At 38.0% G+C, this 21,169-nt stretch overlaps 1 protein-coding gene across 1 annotated transcript in view; it reads left to right on the forward strand.

Annotated features, from left to right (window-relative positions):
• Positions 1–19,924, forward strand: part of LOC127414831 (protein dispatched homolog 3-like) — an 85,058-nt gene extending 65,134 nt beyond the window's left edge. Inside the window, exons 16-21 of the mRNA XM_051653166.1 lie at positions 39–165; positions 239–384; positions 9,205–9,364; positions 9,597–9,710; positions 13,702–13,877; positions 18,577–19,924. Of these exons, the coding sequence (XP_051509126.1) occupies positions 39–165; positions 239–384; positions 9,205–9,364; positions 9,597–9,710; positions 13,702–13,877; positions 18,577–18,921 (1,068 nt within the window). The 3' untranslated portion in view covers positions 18,922–19,924. The remainder of the gene's footprint in view (positions 1–38; positions 166–238; positions 385–9,204; positions 9,365–9,596; positions 9,711–13,701; positions 13,878–18,576) is intronic.
• Positions 19,925–21,169: the final 1,245 nt, after the last annotated feature.

The raw sequence follows: 21,169 nt of genomic DNA on the forward strand, positions 1-21,169 counted from the left end.
TTGAAGCTCCATTGATTTATGCATATTTTTCCTCAAAGGGCAGTGTGATCTTTGATCCAGACTTTGATCTCTTTAATGAGATTGGGCATTTGTGCCAGCTGTGCAAAGCTATCAGTGCCAATACCAAGCTGGTGAAGCCTGGTGGAGCTCAATGTTTGCCATCAGGTAAGACTGAATCATCCAGCAGAAATGCTTGTTGTTGATCGTAGTTTTACTGTGATCCCTTTATCATTTGCAGGTAATAGCCTCACTTCCATTCTGCCCTTGCTCCACCCTGACTGTCACTCTCTTCCTGAGCCCAACCTCTTGCCAGGCCAGCTGTCTCATGGTGCAGTTGGCATGCAGGGTGGTAGAGTGCACTGGATATCTATGGCTTTTGAATCTGTGAGTTCACTGCCTCATTTTATGAATGCGTATTTCACGAGGAATAGTTTACCTAAAAAAATAAACTTCTGCCATTGACATTGACACACAGACACACACACACACACACACACACACACACACACACACACACACACACACACACACACACACACACATGCATTGGTGCAGCTATCATTATGAGGACTCTCCATTGACATAATGATTTTTATACTGTACAAACTATAGATTCTATCCCCTAACCCTAACCCTACCCCTAAACCTAACCCTCACAAAAAACTTTCTGCATTTTTACATTTCATAAACCACATTTATAGCATAATACCCTTGTAATTACCAGTTTGTAACCTAAATAAATGTCCTCGTAAACCACCCAAACCCGCCCCCACACACACAAACTCTTTGCCACAATAAAAGCATATAGATACCAGGTGTTGTCAATCTCCAAAAATGTATTATTGCAAGTCTTTGTGTGAGAAACAGACCATAATAATAATTTATAATTTTCTTTATTTATCACACATTATACATTTTGCACATATATGGTGAAATTCTTCTTTTTCACATATCCCAGCTAGGCTGGGGTCAGAGTGCAGGGTCAGCTATGATACAGCGCCCCTGGAGCAGATAGGGTCAAGGGCCTTGCTCAAGGGCCCAACAGTGGCATCTTGGCAGTGCTGGGGCTTGAACCCCCGACCTTCTGATCAGTAACCCAGAGCCTTAACCGCTGAGCTACCACTGCAAAGCTATGTGTTTGACCAACCAAGAGTAGTAAGGGGGAGAACATTCATTATTTTTGAAATTCCATTTGGTGACACTAGTGTCGCAGAAATTACATTCTTCTATAGCAAGCCCTTTTGACATTTTATCATGTTCAGGATATGAATTATAGATATAATTCAGTTTTACTAGTTAAAATGCAAATTATTGAGATCAGCAATGGAATTAGTGAAAACGCTGATTTTTGATATCAGTAATTACATTTGCACCTGATATAAAATGACATCATTACTTGTGGAAATACAATTCTAAATATCAAAAATGCAATTTCAACTAGTAAAAAAGAATTACTGATATTTTCACTAGTAGAATTTCACAATGATTTGTCATTCACTGCTGTTTAAAACACAATCACAGACATCTATAATGAGCATTTTTACTAGTTGTAACTGAATTGTTGATATCAGAAATAGACATTTGCACTAGTAACAATGTAAGTATTGATATAAAAAATTATCGTTTAAATAAAAATGAGTAGTAGATTGTTGATAAGTAAAATTGGAATTTCAAGTAGTAAAAATGCTCATTTTTTATATCTGTAATTTGGTTTTCACTAGTTGCAATGCTAAATTGAGATGTATCTGTAATGTAATTGTAACTATTAAGAAAGCCTTTAATGGTATCTTTAATTACTCTTTAATTAATTAAAGTTGCACTCTCCTCATTAAAATAGTTTAACTCCTAAAGACATGAATTGTAATTTTTGCAATATATGTAGGAAATCATGAGCACTCACATTAAAATTAAGACTCCAGTCATATCAGTAACCTTATAAAAGCTGTATTATAGGGCCTGGGTAGCTCAGTGAGTATTGACTACCACACCTGGAGTCGCGAGTTCAAATCCAGGGCGTGCTGAGTGACACCAGCCAGGTCTCCTAAGCAACCAAAATTGGCCCGGTTGCTAGGGAGGGTAGAGTAACATGGGGTAATCTCCGCGTGGTCGCGATTAGGGGTTCTCGCTCTCAGTGGGGTGTGGTAAGTTGTGCGTGGATCACGGTGAGTAGCATGAACCTCCATGTGCTGTGAGTCTCCGCGGTATCATGCACAGAGAGCCACGTGATAAGATGCGTGGATTGACGGTCTCAGAAGCAGAGGCAACTGAGACTTGTCCTTTACCACCCGGATTGAGGTGTGTAACTGCGCCACCACGAGGACCTACTAAGTAGTGGGAGTACAGCGGAGTATTTACAGGAGTGCCATATTTCCATTGTAAACCTTAAAAACCATTTTCAACCCTACTGAGATGCAGGTGTGCGCTGACATGATGGCTCTGTTTTTCTCTCACAAGTAAAAGTGTGTGCGTAATGTGTATAATGTGTGTCCATGAGTGTGTGTGTGTGAGGGGGAGGGGGGCGCGAGGGTTTTTCTCACAGAAATTTCAGATAATATAGAAACTGTTGTATTGATCAAGTGTATCTAGCTCTGAAACAGCTCAAGCCTTCATTGCTAGTTCGAAAACATCACTTTAGAACTAGCAACGGAGGATGCGCTGCTTTTCGGTGTGGGGGTGTGTGTGTGTTGGGGGGGGGGCGGGGGGGGCGTGTGTGTGTGTGTGAGTGAGAGAAAGAGAGAAACTGAGAGAGATTGCAAGTTGAATTGCCTGTGTTTAAAGTGGCTCTCATCAAGAATAACATAGTTTCAAATGGCCAAATTTTAAGTTTAAGTCTCAGCAGACTTAAGTTTAACAGTTGCTAAAGAACTGTTTACAATAGCAGTGAGTCGAGGAGAGAGTTTGTGTGAGAGAGAAAGAGAGGGGGAGGGGTAGCGCGGTGCTTTGTTCCACTATAGCTATGTGAGGCTGATTAGGGCGAAATACATTGAAACATTAAAAGTTATTTCGGATCATAGACACTGTATTGATCAAGTCGCGGGGATGCGGCTCTATTTGTTGGTCATGACTCGAGTCTCAGTGTGTGTGTGTGTGTGTGTGTGTGTGTGTGTGTGCATGCGCATGCGTATGTATGTGGGAGCGTGTGTAAGTGCGGATGAGACGAGGGAGAGCGAGGGCTCTTTTTAACCAAAAATGAAATAAATGTAGGATATTTTACATTGCTTGACATTCTTAACCGATTTACTTTAACCAATGTCTTTGTTTTAATTGATTATTTTGTTGTGGTAGCCTGTAGGGCTCTTTGAAAAAAACTGAAATAATTTGGCGAAGTGATATGGAACCGTTATGCGGTCAAGACCTGGAACTACTTCATAGCCTTGCGTTTACTTGAAAAATAATTGCACACCTTAGAACGTCCGTCAACCAATCAGAATCAAGCATTCAACAGACCCGTGGTATAATAAAAAGATAAAATATCAGTCTATTTCTTTAACCATTTGTTAAAATAATGTACAACTCACCTGAACAGTAGGGGACTTCAGTGCGCTTTGCACTTTCGTGTAAATGGAAAATGCCTGTACACACAAGAAGCTGCAAGATCGCAAGCAAAGCCTGCCACCCACCACGTCCCATGTAAAACCACTTTAAGTCCACCTTTAATATCTGATATCCATTTCCAGATATCTAAATTTAACATTGCCACTAGTGATATCAGAAATGGAAGTTTGCACTAGTAACAATAGTTACTGATATAAAAAATGTGCGTTTTAACTTGTAGGAAGTACATAGCTGATTTGTGTATTTGGAATTTTAACTAGTAAGAAATTAAGGTAACACTACAATAAGGTTCCCTTTGTTAACATTAGTTAATGCATTATTTTACATGAACTAACAATGAACAATAATTTGGTTAATGTTAATATAACATTAATATATAGTAATACATTTTTAAAATCAAAAGTTGAATATGATAACATTAGTTAATGCACTATGAACTAACAGGAACTAACAATGAACAATTGTATTTTTATTAACTAACATTAACAAAGATGAATTATTGCTGTAAAAAATATATTGTTCATTGTTAGTTCATGATATATGCATTACCTAATGTTAACCAATGAAACCTTATAAGAAAGTGTTATGGAAATGAATTATAAATATCAGTAATTGTGTTTTCAACAGAAGTGAATGACATATTGTGAAATTCTACTAGTGAGAATACAGTTACAGGTATCAGTAATTATGATTTTAACTAGTTGAAATTCCATCTTAGATATCAGGAATAGGTATTTCCGCAAGTATTGATGTCATTTTATATATCAAGAATGAATGTTTTTACAAGTGCAAATGTAATAGCTGAAATCAAAAATGAGCATTTTTACTAATTCTGTTGCTAATCTCAATAATTTGCATTTTAACTAGTGAAAATTGAAATATAGAAGTCTATAAATCATGCCCTGCACAAAAAAAATGTCGAAAGGGCTTGCCAAACACTTCAGCTTTAAGTCATTATTCATTGAAAAACTTTCCCTCCGTATAGCTCTCAAATCTCGTTCAAGCTTGCGCATAATTAAACATGCTGCTTCATGATGCTTCACGCTAAATTTGGTGGCAAATGTAATTCAGAAGTTCATATGTTAATGTGACCTTGTGTTGAAGCAGTAAATGTATTTGGCTTGCTGTCCGTATACTGGAGGGCTCGGAGCTCGAGACTCGACTCGAGTCCTGATTACCCACCGGACTTTACTTATTTAGATAATGAATCTAGAGAATAGGTGGATATGGGGTGGAGGTGGGATGTCAGGAGAGTTGTCAAAGGAAGCAGGTATACTCCTGCTCGCGGGCTGTAATTTGTCAGATTAAAATTAACATGCTCCTCCTGAACCTCTGTTAATTAACTCTATTTCAGTAGTTCGTATGTTAATGCAATCTTGTTTTGAAGCAGTAAATGTATTTGGCTTGCTTTCCGTATACTGGAGGGCTCGGAGCTCGAGACTCGACTTGAGTCTTGATTACCCCCAAAAAGGCGTTAAGATGAAAGATCTGTACCATGACTATAGCAGGAAGTATTTAGGACAGCGAGCCAGCAACAATTCTATTTGGTAAATTGGCTTGGCGGATACTTCTGAATTGTTCTTCCCCCCAAAATATCTATAGAGGGAGTGCTTTATGCATGTGTTTGAAGGTGCATTCTTGTACAATGGCTGGTCGAGAGGGCTACACTACGATTCGAACGGGAGACACCACTCGTCGTAGAAGTGGATGGGCTCACAGCATGCGAACGGGGAAGGTGAAAACGAGAGTTGGCTCATGCTGCGTTCGAATGGGAGGGCTTACACTGCGATTCATACAGGAGACTGTTCTAAAGAGAGAGAGGTTTAGCTCATGGCATTCGAATGGGTAAGCCCAGCATGCAATCGAACGGGGAAGGTGAGAATGAGAGTTGGCTCGCGCTGCGTTCAAAATGGAGGGCTCACACTGCGATTCGAATGGGAGACTGCTCTATAGAGAGAGAGAGCTCACGGCATTTGAACAGGTAAGCCCAGAAAGCAATCGAACGGGGAAAATGAGAATGAGAGTTGGCTCACGCTGCTTTCGAAAGGGAGGGCTCACATTGCGATTCAAATGGGAGACTGCTTAATAGAGAAAGCTCACGGCATTCGAATGGGAGACTACTGTATAGAGAGAGATCTCAAAGCATTCGAACGGGTAAGCCCAGCAAGCAATCAAACAGGGAAAATGAGAACGAGAGTTGGCTCGCGCTGTGTTCGAAAGGGAGGGCTCACACTGCGATTCGAACGGGAGACTGCTCTATAGAGAGTTCACAGCATTCGAACGTGTAAGCCCAGCAAGCAATAGAATGAGGCTTGCTTGCAGAGGTAGCCTCACTCAATAGACTACCCATAGACAGGGAAATATGGTGCTTTGAGAAGAACAGGAGGAGGTGGTGACCGCTATCTCCTGTAATGCTAGCTGCAGCTGCTGAGAAGCGAAGACAAAGGGCTTCAGCTGAAGCATGGTAAAATGCTGCTGCGGCTGTAGAGTAAGTGGGCCTCCTGCAGGAGCAGAGTTTAGAGTACTGTTGCCGCAGTAGATTGAGTATTTGAGGGCATGGTAAAGGGGCTCCTGTGGGAGCGCTGCAGTGCCTGTGGAGAAAATATGAATAACCGTGTACACACATTTGGCAAGGGTGGGGCACTGTTGCGGCAGTGTCAGGTGGGAAACTGTTGCTGTGGTATCGAGCAGGGCACAAAAGAAATCATTAGATTTATCAACATCAGTAAGGGAAGCAAAGGTTAGTTTTTACTTACCTGTAGGGGGAGCAAATGGTTAGTTAGGAATACGTAAATTTATTACCTTTATATACGTCTGTAAGGTAAGCAAAAGTTTAGTTATGGAAAACGTGTAAATTACGTTTATATGCAGCTTTGAGGGAAGCAAAAAGTTAGTTAAGAATACAACTTTATTACATTTGTCATGGCGGGGCACTGTTGCTACTGTATTGAGTAGGGCACAGTTGCCGGGCTCATTTCGACCATGAGCAAAGGAAATGCCAATGCGAAGGTTAACGGGAAAAGCTAAAAGGCTTTTAAGATTACTGCACTGCCACTGCACTTAAACGGGAGAGCTCATACTACAATCGAACGGGAGAACCTGTGGCCCAAATTGCGTAGGTTCTCACTGCACGGAAAAGCCCACACTGTGTTCGAATGACAGTTGGCACAGAGTACAGAACTTTGCAGGGTTGTGGTTTGCGATGTGTATATATATATATTTATGAGCTACACCCCCAGAGTTTGATAAAAGTAAAACAAGCCCATGAATGCAGTTCTTGGACAGTGCATTTGCACCATTTGCAGGAATGACGCCACAGTTGTGGCACCTGTACAGCATGTTTGCGCTACATTGCAGAGTCGGGTAATTGTCGTAAGGCTCGAAATATGCCGCAGTTGGCACCTGGACAGCCTATTTGTGCTGCTTAAGGTTGTTTTGAGCCAATGGTAGGAGCACCGCGGTTGTGTTTTCTAGCAACTTAAATGTTTGCCGTCTTTGGCTCCTTGGAAGGTAACGGTGAAGTCTTGGCAAAAGCAAGAGGAAAACTTGTGAACAATCCCATTGAAGGGATTTTAGATGGGCTCTCGTAGAGACCTGCTGGAAGTAATATTGGTGAAATCCTTGCAGATGGTGCAATTTCAGGCGTTTCTGTAGAAACGACAAAATATTCATATTTAGGTGAAACATTTCATAACCCTAAGAAATCTGTGAGAAGTTAGATCCACAGCCATTGGAGTATGAGCTGCACTTGCACTGGTGGAGGGGTAACTTCAGGCTACTAATGCTTATTTGAGGGGAAAACATGTGGACTGCTAATGCTTATTAGAGGGAAAAGCATGCAGTCGACATTTCGGGGACATGAGTCTAGAGAAAGAGAAGAGAAAATAAATATTAGTAACATTTAGAAAAAATGTGACTAGAAGCATAATGATCTATGAAAAGACAGTTGCAGCTTTGCAATGCATATGGAAATGCAGGAGAAATGTGCTGGGGAATACAGTACATCTTAATAAACAATGTGAAAAAACAGCATAAAATGATCTGAGAAATAAGAGCTTTGGCTCTGTACTGCATACAGATATGCAGGAGAAATGGACTTGCAATCATCATTGAAAGATTCACTTGTGGTCATTCGCTCCTTAAAGTATGACTGTCACCTGTGGTACAATACATGTCTTGCATAGGAAATGCATCGCATAGCAATAGGTGTGAACAGCATGAAATTATCTAGGAATGCATTGAGTTGCAGCTCTGCACTGCATACAGAAATGCAGGAGAAATGTGCTGGGAAATACAGTGCATCTTAATAAACAATGTGAAAACAACAGCGTAAAATGATCTGAGAAATAAGAGCTTTGGCTCTGTGCTGCATACTGATATGCAGGAGAAATGGACTTGCAATCATTACTGAAGAATTCACTTGAGGCCATTCGCTCCTTAGGAGTATGACTACCCCCCGCAGTACAATACGTCAATATATGTCAATAATGCTGAGAGGAAGCCAGACACATTGCAGGATGATTATGAATGAGTTGGGACATGGCGCATGATCCGCCTCTTGCGGAGCCGAATTCGGCTCATGTCTGTTCGGACAGAGGCCGTGTATAACTGGAGTGTGCTGTGGAATGGTCAGAGTGAGTGCTGCGCGGCAGCGAGCTTGCGTTAAAATGTCTGCGTTGGCTTGAAAAGAAGTTGTCATTTTATTATCGGTCGATTGGAAGGAGTTCTCTGTTGCATGATGCCCCTGTGTTCAGAATGGAATAAATCACACTCCGAAGGGCACTTTGGAGGAAGAAACTATCGTGATATTTGTGTTAGAAGATGACAAACAATCGCTGGATAGAGCACACCCTAAACGAGCTGCGGCGAGGTAATGAGGCTGACAGGCATCACCTGTGTGGCAGAACCTGATTAAAAATGCTGGGGGTTGAAATGTTGGTTGGATTAATTAGTTAATCTTTTTTTCTCTCGCTTTCAATTAAAAATGGAACTCTAATGGCATGAAGCCGGAACGGAAAGACAGGGTAAAAAATGTAACACTTAATGTGGTAGCAGTCAATACTGCTAAAAACAAAAGAGCTGCTGTGGCAGCTTTTGTTGAATAACGATATTGTTTGGATGGAAGAGCTGTTCTGGTTGAGGTGAATGCTTTGCAGCGCAGTTGCATCCGATGATCCGACTGCCTGGGTCTGTTCGTGGGCAATGGGCGGGGCCGAATGCCGGAAAGACTCTCATGTCAGGAGAGTTGTCACAGGAAGCAGGTAAGCAGCAGCTTATATACTCCTGTTCGCGGGCTGTGATTTGTCAGATTAAAATTAACATGCTCCTCCCGAACCTCTGTTAATTAACTCATTTTGCTCTTGCATGTCTCTTGACCGATCATGATGCAACATGTTAATGGATCGCAAGCGCAAATGAGATTTCAGAGCTATGGTGGAGGGGAAGATTTTCAATAAGTAAATTGAATTTCCATATGTTCCTCACAAAGCTATCAGCTAATTTTATTGTGCTTTTGGTCTTTTTTCGAGCTTGACAGCCCCTGGCAAGTAAATCATTAAAGAAATAAATTTTGGGACGAACTATTCCTTCATGTAATGTCAATTGCAAAATATCTGCATCTTCTTTGTTCTCATTGTCTCTGTAATCCAGACCACCTACAAGGGAAAGTCTTCATTTCAGACTCACTCTGATTTCCTCCAATGGGAGAGTTTCCTGCAGAAGGAGCTTGCTTCACTCCCAGCGTCATCTGCCTTGAGGCATGGGTTCCAGACATGCCAACACTGGAAACAGATCTTCATGGAAATTATAGGCAAGAGAGCGAAAAACTGAACAGAGCTTTGATTAAAATGGCTCTGGTTGAATACATGACCAAATTAAGAGTGATTAGTCTGAGACACAGACATCATTAACAGGAGTACCCATTAACCTGACACTCCACATGAAAATTAGATTGAAACTGTATTTAGATTCTCTATTTATTTTACATTTAATAACATCAAATTGACCCCTGACCTCTTCTCTGCTCTTCCTCTTGACTCTAGGTGTGGAGAGCGCCCTCTACAGTTTGCTGCTGTCACTTGCCATTTGCATAGCATCTGTAGCTGTATTTATGGCTCATCCACTTCTGCTGCTTCCCATCCTGCTGAGCATTCTAGGTAAGATTCTGTAGTACATTTTAGTAAAAGTTTTAGTACTTTGCAAATTTTAGTACATCCACTAAAGAAGTCTAAAGGATTTTCTTATTTAAAAAAAAAAAAGAAAAAAGAAAATGGCATACCATATGTTTTCTAACATGTTTGGTAGTGTTTTTTGTCCCAATTTATCAATTATTTAGAGTACACACCTATTTGTATAAAAAAAAAGTTTATTTTTGTTTTGCTGTTATAACTGTGTTGTAACATATAACATGAGATGTTTTGATGTGTTGATACATTTAAACAGTAGAATTCTCACAAATCCTGTCAAGAACATGCCCAGGTCATATTTATCCACAAATCAAAATAAAAAATAGCTTTTTTCATTTTGCATAAATAAATTGAAACCTATTTTAGAACCAGTAAGATGTTTTTAATTGTTACATTATTTTTATGGCAATTAAAGATTTTTTATTTTTATTTTTTTACTGGATTAAAGTAATGAGAATTGCCATTGAGAAGAATGGGAATTACAAATAAATAAATAATGAGGATTGGGGTACAATGTGCTAAATTTTTATGAAAATAATGTCATAATGCACAAATAAATAAATAAATAAATAAATATCTGAATGGTCCTAAAATAGGCTTCATTTTATTTATGCAAAATACTTTTTATTTTATTTTTTATATTACAGTTATATGTGACCTGGACATGTTTTCCTGAGATTAATTAATTATGCCCAAATAAATTCCAATGAGGATACTTAGGCATAGATTCTCCTTTTGGATAATGACATCAAATGCCTGTTTTGGTTGTTTTATTTAATTTAGTTGACTCAGGTAATATGCTTTGGTTGTAAAAATCATTGCCTTTGAAATGTGCAGCTCTATTCCCATCTCATTTATATGTTAATACAATATGCCAAACATGGCCGTAATTTAACTTGCTTTCAACCGGTAATATCATCACTGCAAGTGATTACTCAGACTGAACAAACACACAAATTATGCAAAATGAAAGGAGACTCTGAAAATCATCCCACTCCCATGGGTCAAACAAAACAAGAAAATAGATTTCCAAAATGGTTTGATGATCCTTGAATGCAACAGAACCTATCTCTAAAAACTGACAAATGACACTGCAGGGCATTACCTGAGCTCTCACAGTGCCATTCATGCAGCATATGGTTGTCAGTTCTGTTTTTAGTGCTAAAAACAGTTCTGTCTACACACAGTTTGGTTACAAACAAGAGAGCCAGCAAGGGCTGGTACTAGGATGAGATTTCTGGGGGGCATTTTTACCTTTATGGTGTGTTTGTCTCATTTAGCATGCAACCAGGTTACTAATAATATTTGCTCAAAGTTACTAATTATATTTTTCTCTCCATGGATTCAGGCTTACATGTTGTCTTAGTCTTATTAGATCTAAGTGCCATGTTCGACACTATCAACCATAACATTCATCATAATCGTCTCGAGTGTAGGGTTGGCATCCAGTGTATGGCCCTCCAGTGGTTTGCCTCCTATCTAAAAGATAGGATATTTTCTGTAAATGTAGGGAATTTATCTTCTACATCAGCTCATTTATCATGTGGCGTCCCTCAAGGGTCAGCTTTAGGACCCTTATTATTTTCCTTGTATATGCTTCCTCTGAGCTCTTTTTTCCAGAAGTATAGCATATCCTATCACTGTTATGCTGACGATTCCCAGTTTAACTTACCAGTGAGCCAATTTAGACAAGTAATTAGACAAGAAGTGTTCATTTGATAACATCCTAAATTGCTTCGAAGATATTAAACACTGGCTGGCAAACAATTTTTTTTTTTTACAATTAAATGAAAGCAAAACTGAAGTTCTGATTTTAGGTCCCTCCATGTCCTCCTTACCTGGCCTGGCCACACATTTAGGTCCTCTGTCATCAAATGTACAAGATCATGTAAGAAGTCTTGGAGTGATTTTAGATTTATCATTACATTTTAATAAGCAAATTAGTGGCATTGTCAAGGGTAGCTTTTTCCACCTGAGATCTAACGCTAAAGTCAAATATTTTCTTTCCAGCAAAGACCTGGAAATTGTGATTCACTCACTAATTTCATCAAGGTTAGACTATTGTAACTCATTGTATATTGGCCTCCTTCAAACTACGTTATCCTGCCTACAGCTGGTTCAAAATGCAGCAGCTAGACTTTTGACAGGGTCAAGAAAGAGGGATCACATTACCCCTGTATTAGCATCTCTACACTGGCTTCCCCGTAGATTTAAAAATTTTGCTTTATGTTTACACGGCACTATCTGTTCTCATGCGCAAATACATCAGTGATCTTCTCTTCCCTTACTCCCCCACCAGAGCACTCAGGTCTTCTCATCAACTTCTTTTGAGGGTTCCTCGTTGTCGCTATAGATCTAAGGGTGATCGTGCCTTCTCTGTTGTAGTTCCTAATTCTGGAATTGTCTCCCTTACCATGTGAACGTAAATCCTCTTTGAAAACATATTTATATTCTTTAGCATTTTAATAGGACTTTTTAATAAGTTAAATTAGGTAAATACTTGATGAAGTTTTTAATTGTATCTATTTATTTATTATTATTTTTATTTATTTTTTACTTTTTTTTTACATATATACAGTACTGTGCAAAACTCTTAGGCACATACGATGTTTCACAAAAACATTTGTCTTAAGATGGTTATTTATATCTGCTACTTTAGTGTGTCAGTAGGAAATATACATTTTTTGCTCCCAAATATTCCTTTTGCAAATAGAATAGCATAGAATAGAATAGAAGAACAGGGAGCCCTGCAACAGATGGCATGGCCCTCACAAAGCCCCCCACTGAACATCCTGTCAGTCTGGAATTACACGAAGAGACAGAAGTAATTGAGAGAGCCTAAATAAATAAAAGAACTGTGGCAAATTCTCCAAGAATCTTGGAACATCCTATCTGCCAACAACCAAGAAAAACTGTGTCCAGGTGTAAGTATTTGAAGAATTGGTGCTATTTTGAAGGCAAAAGTGTTCACATCAAATATTGATTTAGCTCTTTTTCTGTTTACTGGACATTTTATGACATTAATTGATTAATGAAAACTATTTATGTCATTATTCTTTTAAGAAATCCTCACTTTGAAAGTTTTTCCAAGTTCCTAAAACTTTTTCACAGTACTGTAATTCTGTCATTGTATATTTATTTGATTGATTTTTAAAGCACTTTGGGTCAACTTCTGTTGTTTTTAAATGTGCTCTATAAATAAAGGTTAACTTGACAGGCAAGGGGCAGGGGAGGGAGGGGGGCAGTGGGTGCTTGGTCATTTCACCGACCGGGGTGGGGGGCATCAGAAGTTACTGGGGGGCACAATGAATATCTAGCGGGGCAATGCCCTGTGTCATTTCATGATCCTGTTCCCCCTTATTTCCATAATTATTTCCCAACCACTACTCATGCACACACGCTCTACTCTAGGTGGCACTGTAATAAACTGATTTACTTTTTTGCAAATAACTCCAAGGTCATAGGTTTGATTCTCTGGGAATGCATGTACTGATAAAATGTACATCTTGAATGAACAATATACCAAATACAGAAATGTAACGCTGATGACTTTGTATATGGGATGAAATTATTGTCTCAAAATGATTAACAAATGCATGCATACTTATCCATCAATTTGATAAATGTTGCAAATGTATCTTACAATCCACAGAGAAGTGCCTTTCATCTTGTGTCTGTGAAATTTAAAATTAAATGAATGTGCTGGGATTTGTACAAGTAGAGACATATTTCTGAACACAAATGTTCCCTTTTTTATAAATGTATCACAATTTGTGTATGCAAACAAAAGGAAAATATTCCAAATCAAACACAAAATAGTCTTGTGACGGATTGAATGTGCATTTGTGGATCAAGTGACGCATGCATTCATCGATGTCTATTTGTGTAGATTCCCTTTGATTCATTTGAATTTTGTGACTTATTTTCCACTGGTTATTTTTGTAAACTATGTATGTTGCAGGAATGGTTTGCCTGGTGGTGGCAATGATGTATTGGTTAGGTTGGGAGATGGGTGCAGTAGAAGCCATCTCACTCTCTATATTGGTGGGCTCTTCGGTAGACTATTGCTTACATCTCGTGGAGGGCTATCTACTGGCTGGAGATACTGGGACCTTAGGACTGGCTGATCGCAGTTTGGTATGTTTACCCTTTGTCCATTACCTAACAAATATGTCAAATATATCTTCTGTGGTGCTAAATTGAAAACATTTTTAGCGGCTGTTTCCTGTAGTGTTGGTTGCACACTTTGAAAAGTGGTAACCTGAAACTGTTACCTTACCCTCCTGAGACCCGAGCATGACTGCTATGTGCATTTTTCATTTCCTTTTTGATTTGTAACTAGTAGCACCTAATAAAAAAAATCTAGAGCAAATAGTTTTTCTAAAAATGTATATGGACAGCGGAACAAAGTTGGGAAATTTTAAATAATACCAAGCTATAGAAAGTCCAATTTTTTAAAATCAAATTGTTTATTATGTTTCCAGGAGTGTTGTTTACTCATGTTTTATAGACATAACAGACATTACATCAGAAATTAGTGTAACTAATTCTGATTCAAAGTAATTGCCAGCATAATACAATCACTGCCAGCCATGTTAAAATAAAATTATACATTATAAATTCTGAATCTCTGTATTCTGAATCTATCCTAACCTTCAGTGTGCTGTCTGTCTGCACTGGTCTCAGAACAGTTCGAAATGCACCTTATTTTCATCCTAATTCCATATAAAGCCTCTGAAAGCCACATTTTCAGCTTTTGGATGAACCCATTGTCAGTGTGATAATGCACAGTAAATATAGGATTTCTAAGGAATACATTTTGCTAAAGTACACATTAGTGTACATTGTATTTAGCAGCGTGCCGTTTCGCGATTAATGGCTCAAATTAGAAAAATTGCATATCGTATGAAACTAGCGACTCTAATCTTTTGACTCAAACAGGTTTCAATGTAAAAACTTACCACATGTAGTTTTGTTGGCGTTTCTTCCAAAGACAAACACGCTCGCTGTGATTGGCACCATGATGTTTTGTCACATGACTCTGTATGTCAAAAGTTTAATGCTTTACTGACAGCACAGAGTCTCCTGAACTCAGATTAGTTGGTTTAAATAAATTTAAATTATCCACGCATGTGCATGATGGGTCACACGAGGTTAAAGGAATATTCCAGGTTCATTACAAGTTAAGCTCAATTGACAGCATTTGTGCTATAATATTGGTTACCACAAAAATGTATTTGGACTTTTCTTTAAAAAAAGCAAAAATCTGAGTTCCAGAGGGGCACTTACAATGGAAGTGAAGTTACTGGCTATAGCTTTACACAGAAAAGGTTAGAAAGCAATTTTATCATGCATATTGATTGAGCTTAACTTATACTGAACCCAGAATATTCCTTTTAAGGAGCCATTTCTACCTTATCTACCCCTTAAAATTAGTTTTGTTGATGTAATCTGTTGTATTCAGGTTGATTCAGTGATGTTAAATAAACCAGTTTATATAGATGTTACCATATGAAGCACGTTTTTAGTTTAACGTTTTGTTTCAGTGCAGAGTGCAGTGCATTCACTATGTTATTTGCTAATCACTGACAAAATTAACTTTTGATGTCTTTCTCTTCTGAGAAAACAGAAACAAGTAAATAGCAAATGACGGTAACCAAAGCCTTTTGGCTATGCCATAAAAAATGGACGAACCCTTTGGTATGTCCCTCACAAACTTGCTGTTTCAGCATTAAATATGTTAACACAGAGCGGAAACTGTGCTCCTCAAGCCATTTCATGAGGTCTTTCAAGTTCTGGGCAAGTAACACCAAAGATTACAGGTTGGATCCCAGGTAGGGGCAATGTTTGAACTGTTAAGCCACTGGGATTTCCTGTCATCACTGTGCCCTTGAGCAAGAGCAGTGAACCCTGGGGTGCTCCAGGGAAGTCATTCAAATAAGCATACTAAGCTATCCTGGATTTTTTAAAAAAGCATCATCCTAATAATAACTAAACAAAAAGAGTTCATGTTAGCGGTCACACGAATGAATCATTTAAGGTTTATAAAAAAATATTATACTCTTTAATTTAAATTATTATATTATATGAGTACTTATACTCAGTTAATAACTGAATAAAGTTATACTTTAAAAGAGGATAATGCATTAAAACATATGATAAATACCAAAATTCATGTGTTATATCACGTGTCGTAATGCATTATATTCTTTGGAGGAATAACCATAGGTACAAGGTATTATAACTTGTTTTAAATAAGATATAAAGCATACAATATGAATAACAACATGAACACCTTTAGAATGCATTATGCAGGTTTCAAGTAAAGTGTTTCTGACTTGGGTGAGGTATATTTGACCCATACATTCTCACTGTAGTCTTATGAAGAAACTCTGCTATTGCTCCACTACTCTACTCAGTTTGCATGTAATCATGGAGGATGATGTGATTAAAAAAAAAAACTAAATAATTAAAAAAAATCTGATCCTTCCCTTATATTTCTCCCCTATTTCTCATCACTCAAGCTTTGCAAATACATTGAGTGTGAATTGAATTGCATTCTGAGTTGCAATGAAACCATAATGCAGTTTGGGACAGATCACACTATGGATGTGAACACATATAGATTCTGGGGGTATGTGGGGGAGGTAACCCCCCAATAATCAAGACTAGCAAGTACAACTCCCCACCCCCTGATTAACAATACAACCCCCCAAATGTTCAAGCCAAATCTACACCCTTGTGTGGACATGATTGTCCATTATTCAGAATTAATTTAATTTCAAAGACAGCACCAGACAATTAATTCAAATTATGACGGCAAACATTACGCCAAAGTAAGCTCGAGTCATGTAACAGAAAGTTATATATGCTTCTGTTGAAGTCACGAGTCCAAGTTATTTAAATTTTTTTGGAAATCATATTTAATAGCAGATTCCTGGTGAAGAACTACACTATCCATGATGCTGAAGAGAAATATCTACCTAATCAGAGAATCACGGCCAACAAATCTGGTGAAATGTAATAAATAAATTATGAATGTGTGCTGATGTCAGCATTTGCATGGAATTCTGACATTTATGTTACTGCAGTGTTTTTTGCATGTGCAAGATCTTACTCACACTCTCTCTTCGTATGCGCTCTGCGTGCTATCAAAACTTCAGACTGCTTGCTTGCTTTTCCACCCGTATTCCGACAAGTCCCTTTATCAGGATTGGCTATTAGAAGTTGCTTATAAGCGCTCTGCGATTGGACAGTTGAGGTAGCTACAGCAACCATGGTACATTTCAGTGTACCTTAAATGTGGCAGAAGAGCCAACAGTCACAATGCTCCAAATTCAGTACACACTTTACATACTGTATACTGTAGTTATCATTACTACAGGATATTTACCCCGTGTATTATAGACATACCAGGAATACTGGAAGGCTAAACGTACTGTAAAGTACATTTTTCAAAATATGGTAGCCTGGGATCATGCAATGCCATTGATTTTTTTCCATTTTTTTTTATTTATTTTTTTGCAGTCTCAAACAATTGAGGGTCCAATATACTTTACATTTAATTTACCCCAAACTATGTCAACCTAGTAGCTCTGCAAGTGTAACTTGTTGACCTAGATAGCTAGCCAAGTGAACCAAATACTAAGAAGAGAGCTGGCCAGATAGTAAGCTAGCTTGTAAGCCTATTGGCAGTGTACAGACTAAGAAAAATATTTAATAAAGGTTAAATAAAAGAAATTAAGTCAACAAAAGAGCTACTTGCGTAACTGGCCCCTCTTCTCTTACTCCTGTTTTGATTAGGAGTATGACTGGTGATCTAGCCAGCCAATCAAAATTTACCCCCTCATCTCTGATTGGCTATAATTCTAGCACATTGTAATGCTGTAACCTTGTTCAGCAAGCCAGCTGTCAAAGATATAAGCACACACAAAGTGGGTATGCGGAGAGAGCGAGTGAGATCTTGCACACACAAAAAACAATGGAGTTACATAAGTTAATTTGCAAGAAGATACATTACTTTACAAAACTGTAAAATAAATTTTTCTGTATTCAAAATATTATCTTGTGCGCACAGAACAATTTTGTGCACTCAAATTATAATTTTGCACACTCAAAATATAATCTTTCGCGTGCAGAACTGTGGCACAAATATAGCTCCATACTCTGTTTGTGAGGTTTGTTTGGCGCTGACTGCCCCCTGCTGACGCGGCTTGTAACAACACAAAGTTCAATGTACTTTTAGCTTGAGTTGCTCAGATGCTAAGAAAATATGTACTTTTATTAAAAAATTTACATATGCGTCTGGATGCACAGTTAATTGCTTGCATTTTATTTAATGGTTTACTTTTTATTTAATTAATCACACTAAATAAATGCATTAATTCGACAACCCGACTTATAATCAACAACTTTAAATCAATACCTTTATAAATTACCATCATTCTTAAATCAATTACGTCATTCGCAATGCCTCATGGGATTGTAGTTCTTTGCCTCATGAAAAATTATTTAATGAATAAAATTAAAGTTCACAGTTCAATTTTGTTGTGATTCACCTCGGGGCTTGTTGGTTTGGTTCATGGCTTAGAACTCTTTTTTTTTAAAAGGATTTTATGACATCCTTATGAAAGAAATGAATTTGGAAAGTACTTCCAGAATCAAAATGGCTGAAAAGGTGGGCAGGCACTGTTTCACTCTATTATAGCACAAACTTGTGTCCAATTGTATCACATCCTAACTCTAGCTTCTAAAAGTGTATAATGGTCTTCTTAGTAACTGTATGCAGAAGGTATAGAGTGTTCATTGTTTTCATCTCCTTTTCTTTGACTTACAGGACTCATCCATCAAACGGCAACTACAGACCCTTGAAGCAGCCAATCACGTTGGGGTCGCCATAGTGTCTAGTGCCGTCACCACAGTGATATCTACCGTTCCACTCTTTTTTTGTGTCATTGTGCCTTTCGCAAAGTTTGGTCAGATTGTGGCCATTAACACAGCCATCTCCATCGTATTCACACTCACTGTGACTACCGCTTTACTGGCAACAATGGGCCCTGTCGACTTTACTCGACCCCCTAGAGCAGTGCTAAAAGCCTCTCTGGCGGTCCTAATATTAGGAGCATCTGGAGGTCTCTTTTGGTGGATTGGATTACAATTTGCTCCTGGCACGTTGATATAATGTTGGAATCAAAAAAGCACACTGCAAATTCCACCCGTTGCTGATTCAGACTGTGCAAATTCAAATGTGCAAATAGCAAATTTATGTGTGATATGTTGAGATAACATGTATATGACTGCACTATGAATGTGATAATGAAGTTTTTCAGCAAGATGGTGAAACCATGATTCTGTTAGAAATTAGGAAATCCAGTTGATGAAGAGTCAGCGTGAAGGTAGCGAGCTCTCATAGATGTAGTACATTGATGTCTGAGGTATTTGTTACCAGATGTGAGTCCCATGTGAGAGAATCAGTCTGTCAGGGGCTTACATTTTATGTAAATGTATGACTACAAAGAACTGATTACCTTTCAGTATTTTGTATCTTATTCACAACCTGAACTGAAGTGACTTTGAGGGTACAGAATGACATGTCTCACATCTGATCTTCTGAGAGGTCTGAGGGGGTCCTGAAGTGTCAGGAGACATATGAATTCTGTGAATTCATCTTGCATGGGGGAAAACAGTAAAGGAGACAGAAGTCTGTACGACACAAGACAAAGACCTTTTTGGCTGTAGTGGTGGAATGTTATGAGTTGGAGTTTCAAGCTCAAGTTATTGAACTAGTTGAACCCCAAATCAGTTCCAGAAGGCCCACATTTCAGCTTTGGCATAGTCAACATGAAATGGCATTCACAACCCATGTGATGCTTTTCAGATTGAAATGGGATATTCAATTAGAAAAAAAGGCAGGGGACCTTTTAATCAATTGCAAATTGTCAAACCTGAATTTGAGTTTGCAGTTGAGTTTGGAGGATTACTTCACTCCCGACACACCACTGGCACCCATTTTTAAGGAGGCTTTTTGACCAGGACATATAAGCTGAAGGTTAAGTTGACTCTTGAGCTTCTGTTTTAATACTACAGTTATTTGCTATTATTGCTATAACCTTTATAACGTAAAAGGGATAGTTCACTCAAAAATTTACTCACCCTCATGCCATCCCAGATGTGTATGACTTTATTTCTTCTACAGAACACAAAGAAAGATTTTTAGAAGAATATTTCAGCTCTGTTGGTCCTTATAATGCAAGTGAATAGTGACCAGAATTTTTAAGGTCCAAAAATCACAAAGGCATCACAAAAGTAATTCATATGACAGTTGTTTAATCCATGTCTTCAGAAGTGATATGATAGGTGTGGGTGAGAAACAGATAAATATTTGTCCTTTTTTCACTGTATATCTCCATGTTCACTTTCACATTCTTTCACATTCTGAAAGTGAAAGTGGAGATTTATAGTAAAAAAGCACTTAAATTTTGATCTGTTTGTCACTCACACCTCTCATATTACTTAAGAAAACATAGATTAAACCACTGGAGTCATAAGGATTTCATTTATGATGCCTTTATGTGATTTTTGTAGCTTCAAATGTCTGGTCACCATTCACTTGTATTGTAAGGACCTTCAGAGCTGAGACATTTTTCTAAAAATCTTTATTTATGTTCAGCAGAAGAAAGAAAGTCAAGCACATCTGGGATGGCATGAGAGTGAGTAAATGACGAGAGAATTTTCATTTTTGAACTATCCCTTTAACATTAACGTCCATTAAGTTATTGTGTTAACTATTGGTAAGATTTTAGAAAGACTGCATTACCTAAAACAGCAGCCTAAAACCCTAATACCTAAATAGCTTTTTGGCTATTGGTTGACATTATTTTACCTGCCTGGGTGGCCTTGGTGATGTCAGCCAAAAAGGATGTTTCAAGAGAAGCAAGTTATTACATTTTAAAGAAAGATTATGAACTGTTTTTTTCTTTGAAATAATGTGCACTGATGAATTGTGCACAGCAAGACCAGGAGTGTGTATTAAGAAAGTAAATAGGCTTAATTTTGATATCATGTTGACTTTAAGCAACAGAAGCATGGCCTGTAAAACATGAAGTGCGTTCTTTCCTTATGACATTGGGCAAATTTTTTTTACAGTAATGAAAGAAATGAGATTGCATTGTTTTGTTGTAATGTAACCATGGATTTAAATCTAAACTGATTACAGTGTCTTACTACCTTGGGGTGCTTAGTTGTGTTTCAAAGTAAACATCATCAGACAAGCTTTTGTTTGTTTATATGTGAAATGTTAATGGCATTGTCAAGAATTTTGTATGATGAAACTAAAATCATGAACTTCATGGTGGCTTTTTTTAAAGATTCTTGTGGAAAAAAAACAAAAAAAAAACATTTGAGTTCTACAGAGTAATGTTGTATTTCTA

Source organism: Myxocyprinus asiaticus, chromosome 24 (assembly GCF_019703515.2).
Source record: "Myxocyprinus asiaticus isolate MX2 ecotype Aquarium Trade chromosome 24, UBuf_Myxa_2, whole genome shotgun sequence".
In the NCBI taxonomy this organism is placed as follows: Eukaryota; Metazoa; Chordata; class Actinopteri; order Cypriniformes; family Catostomidae; genus Myxocyprinus; species Myxocyprinus asiaticus.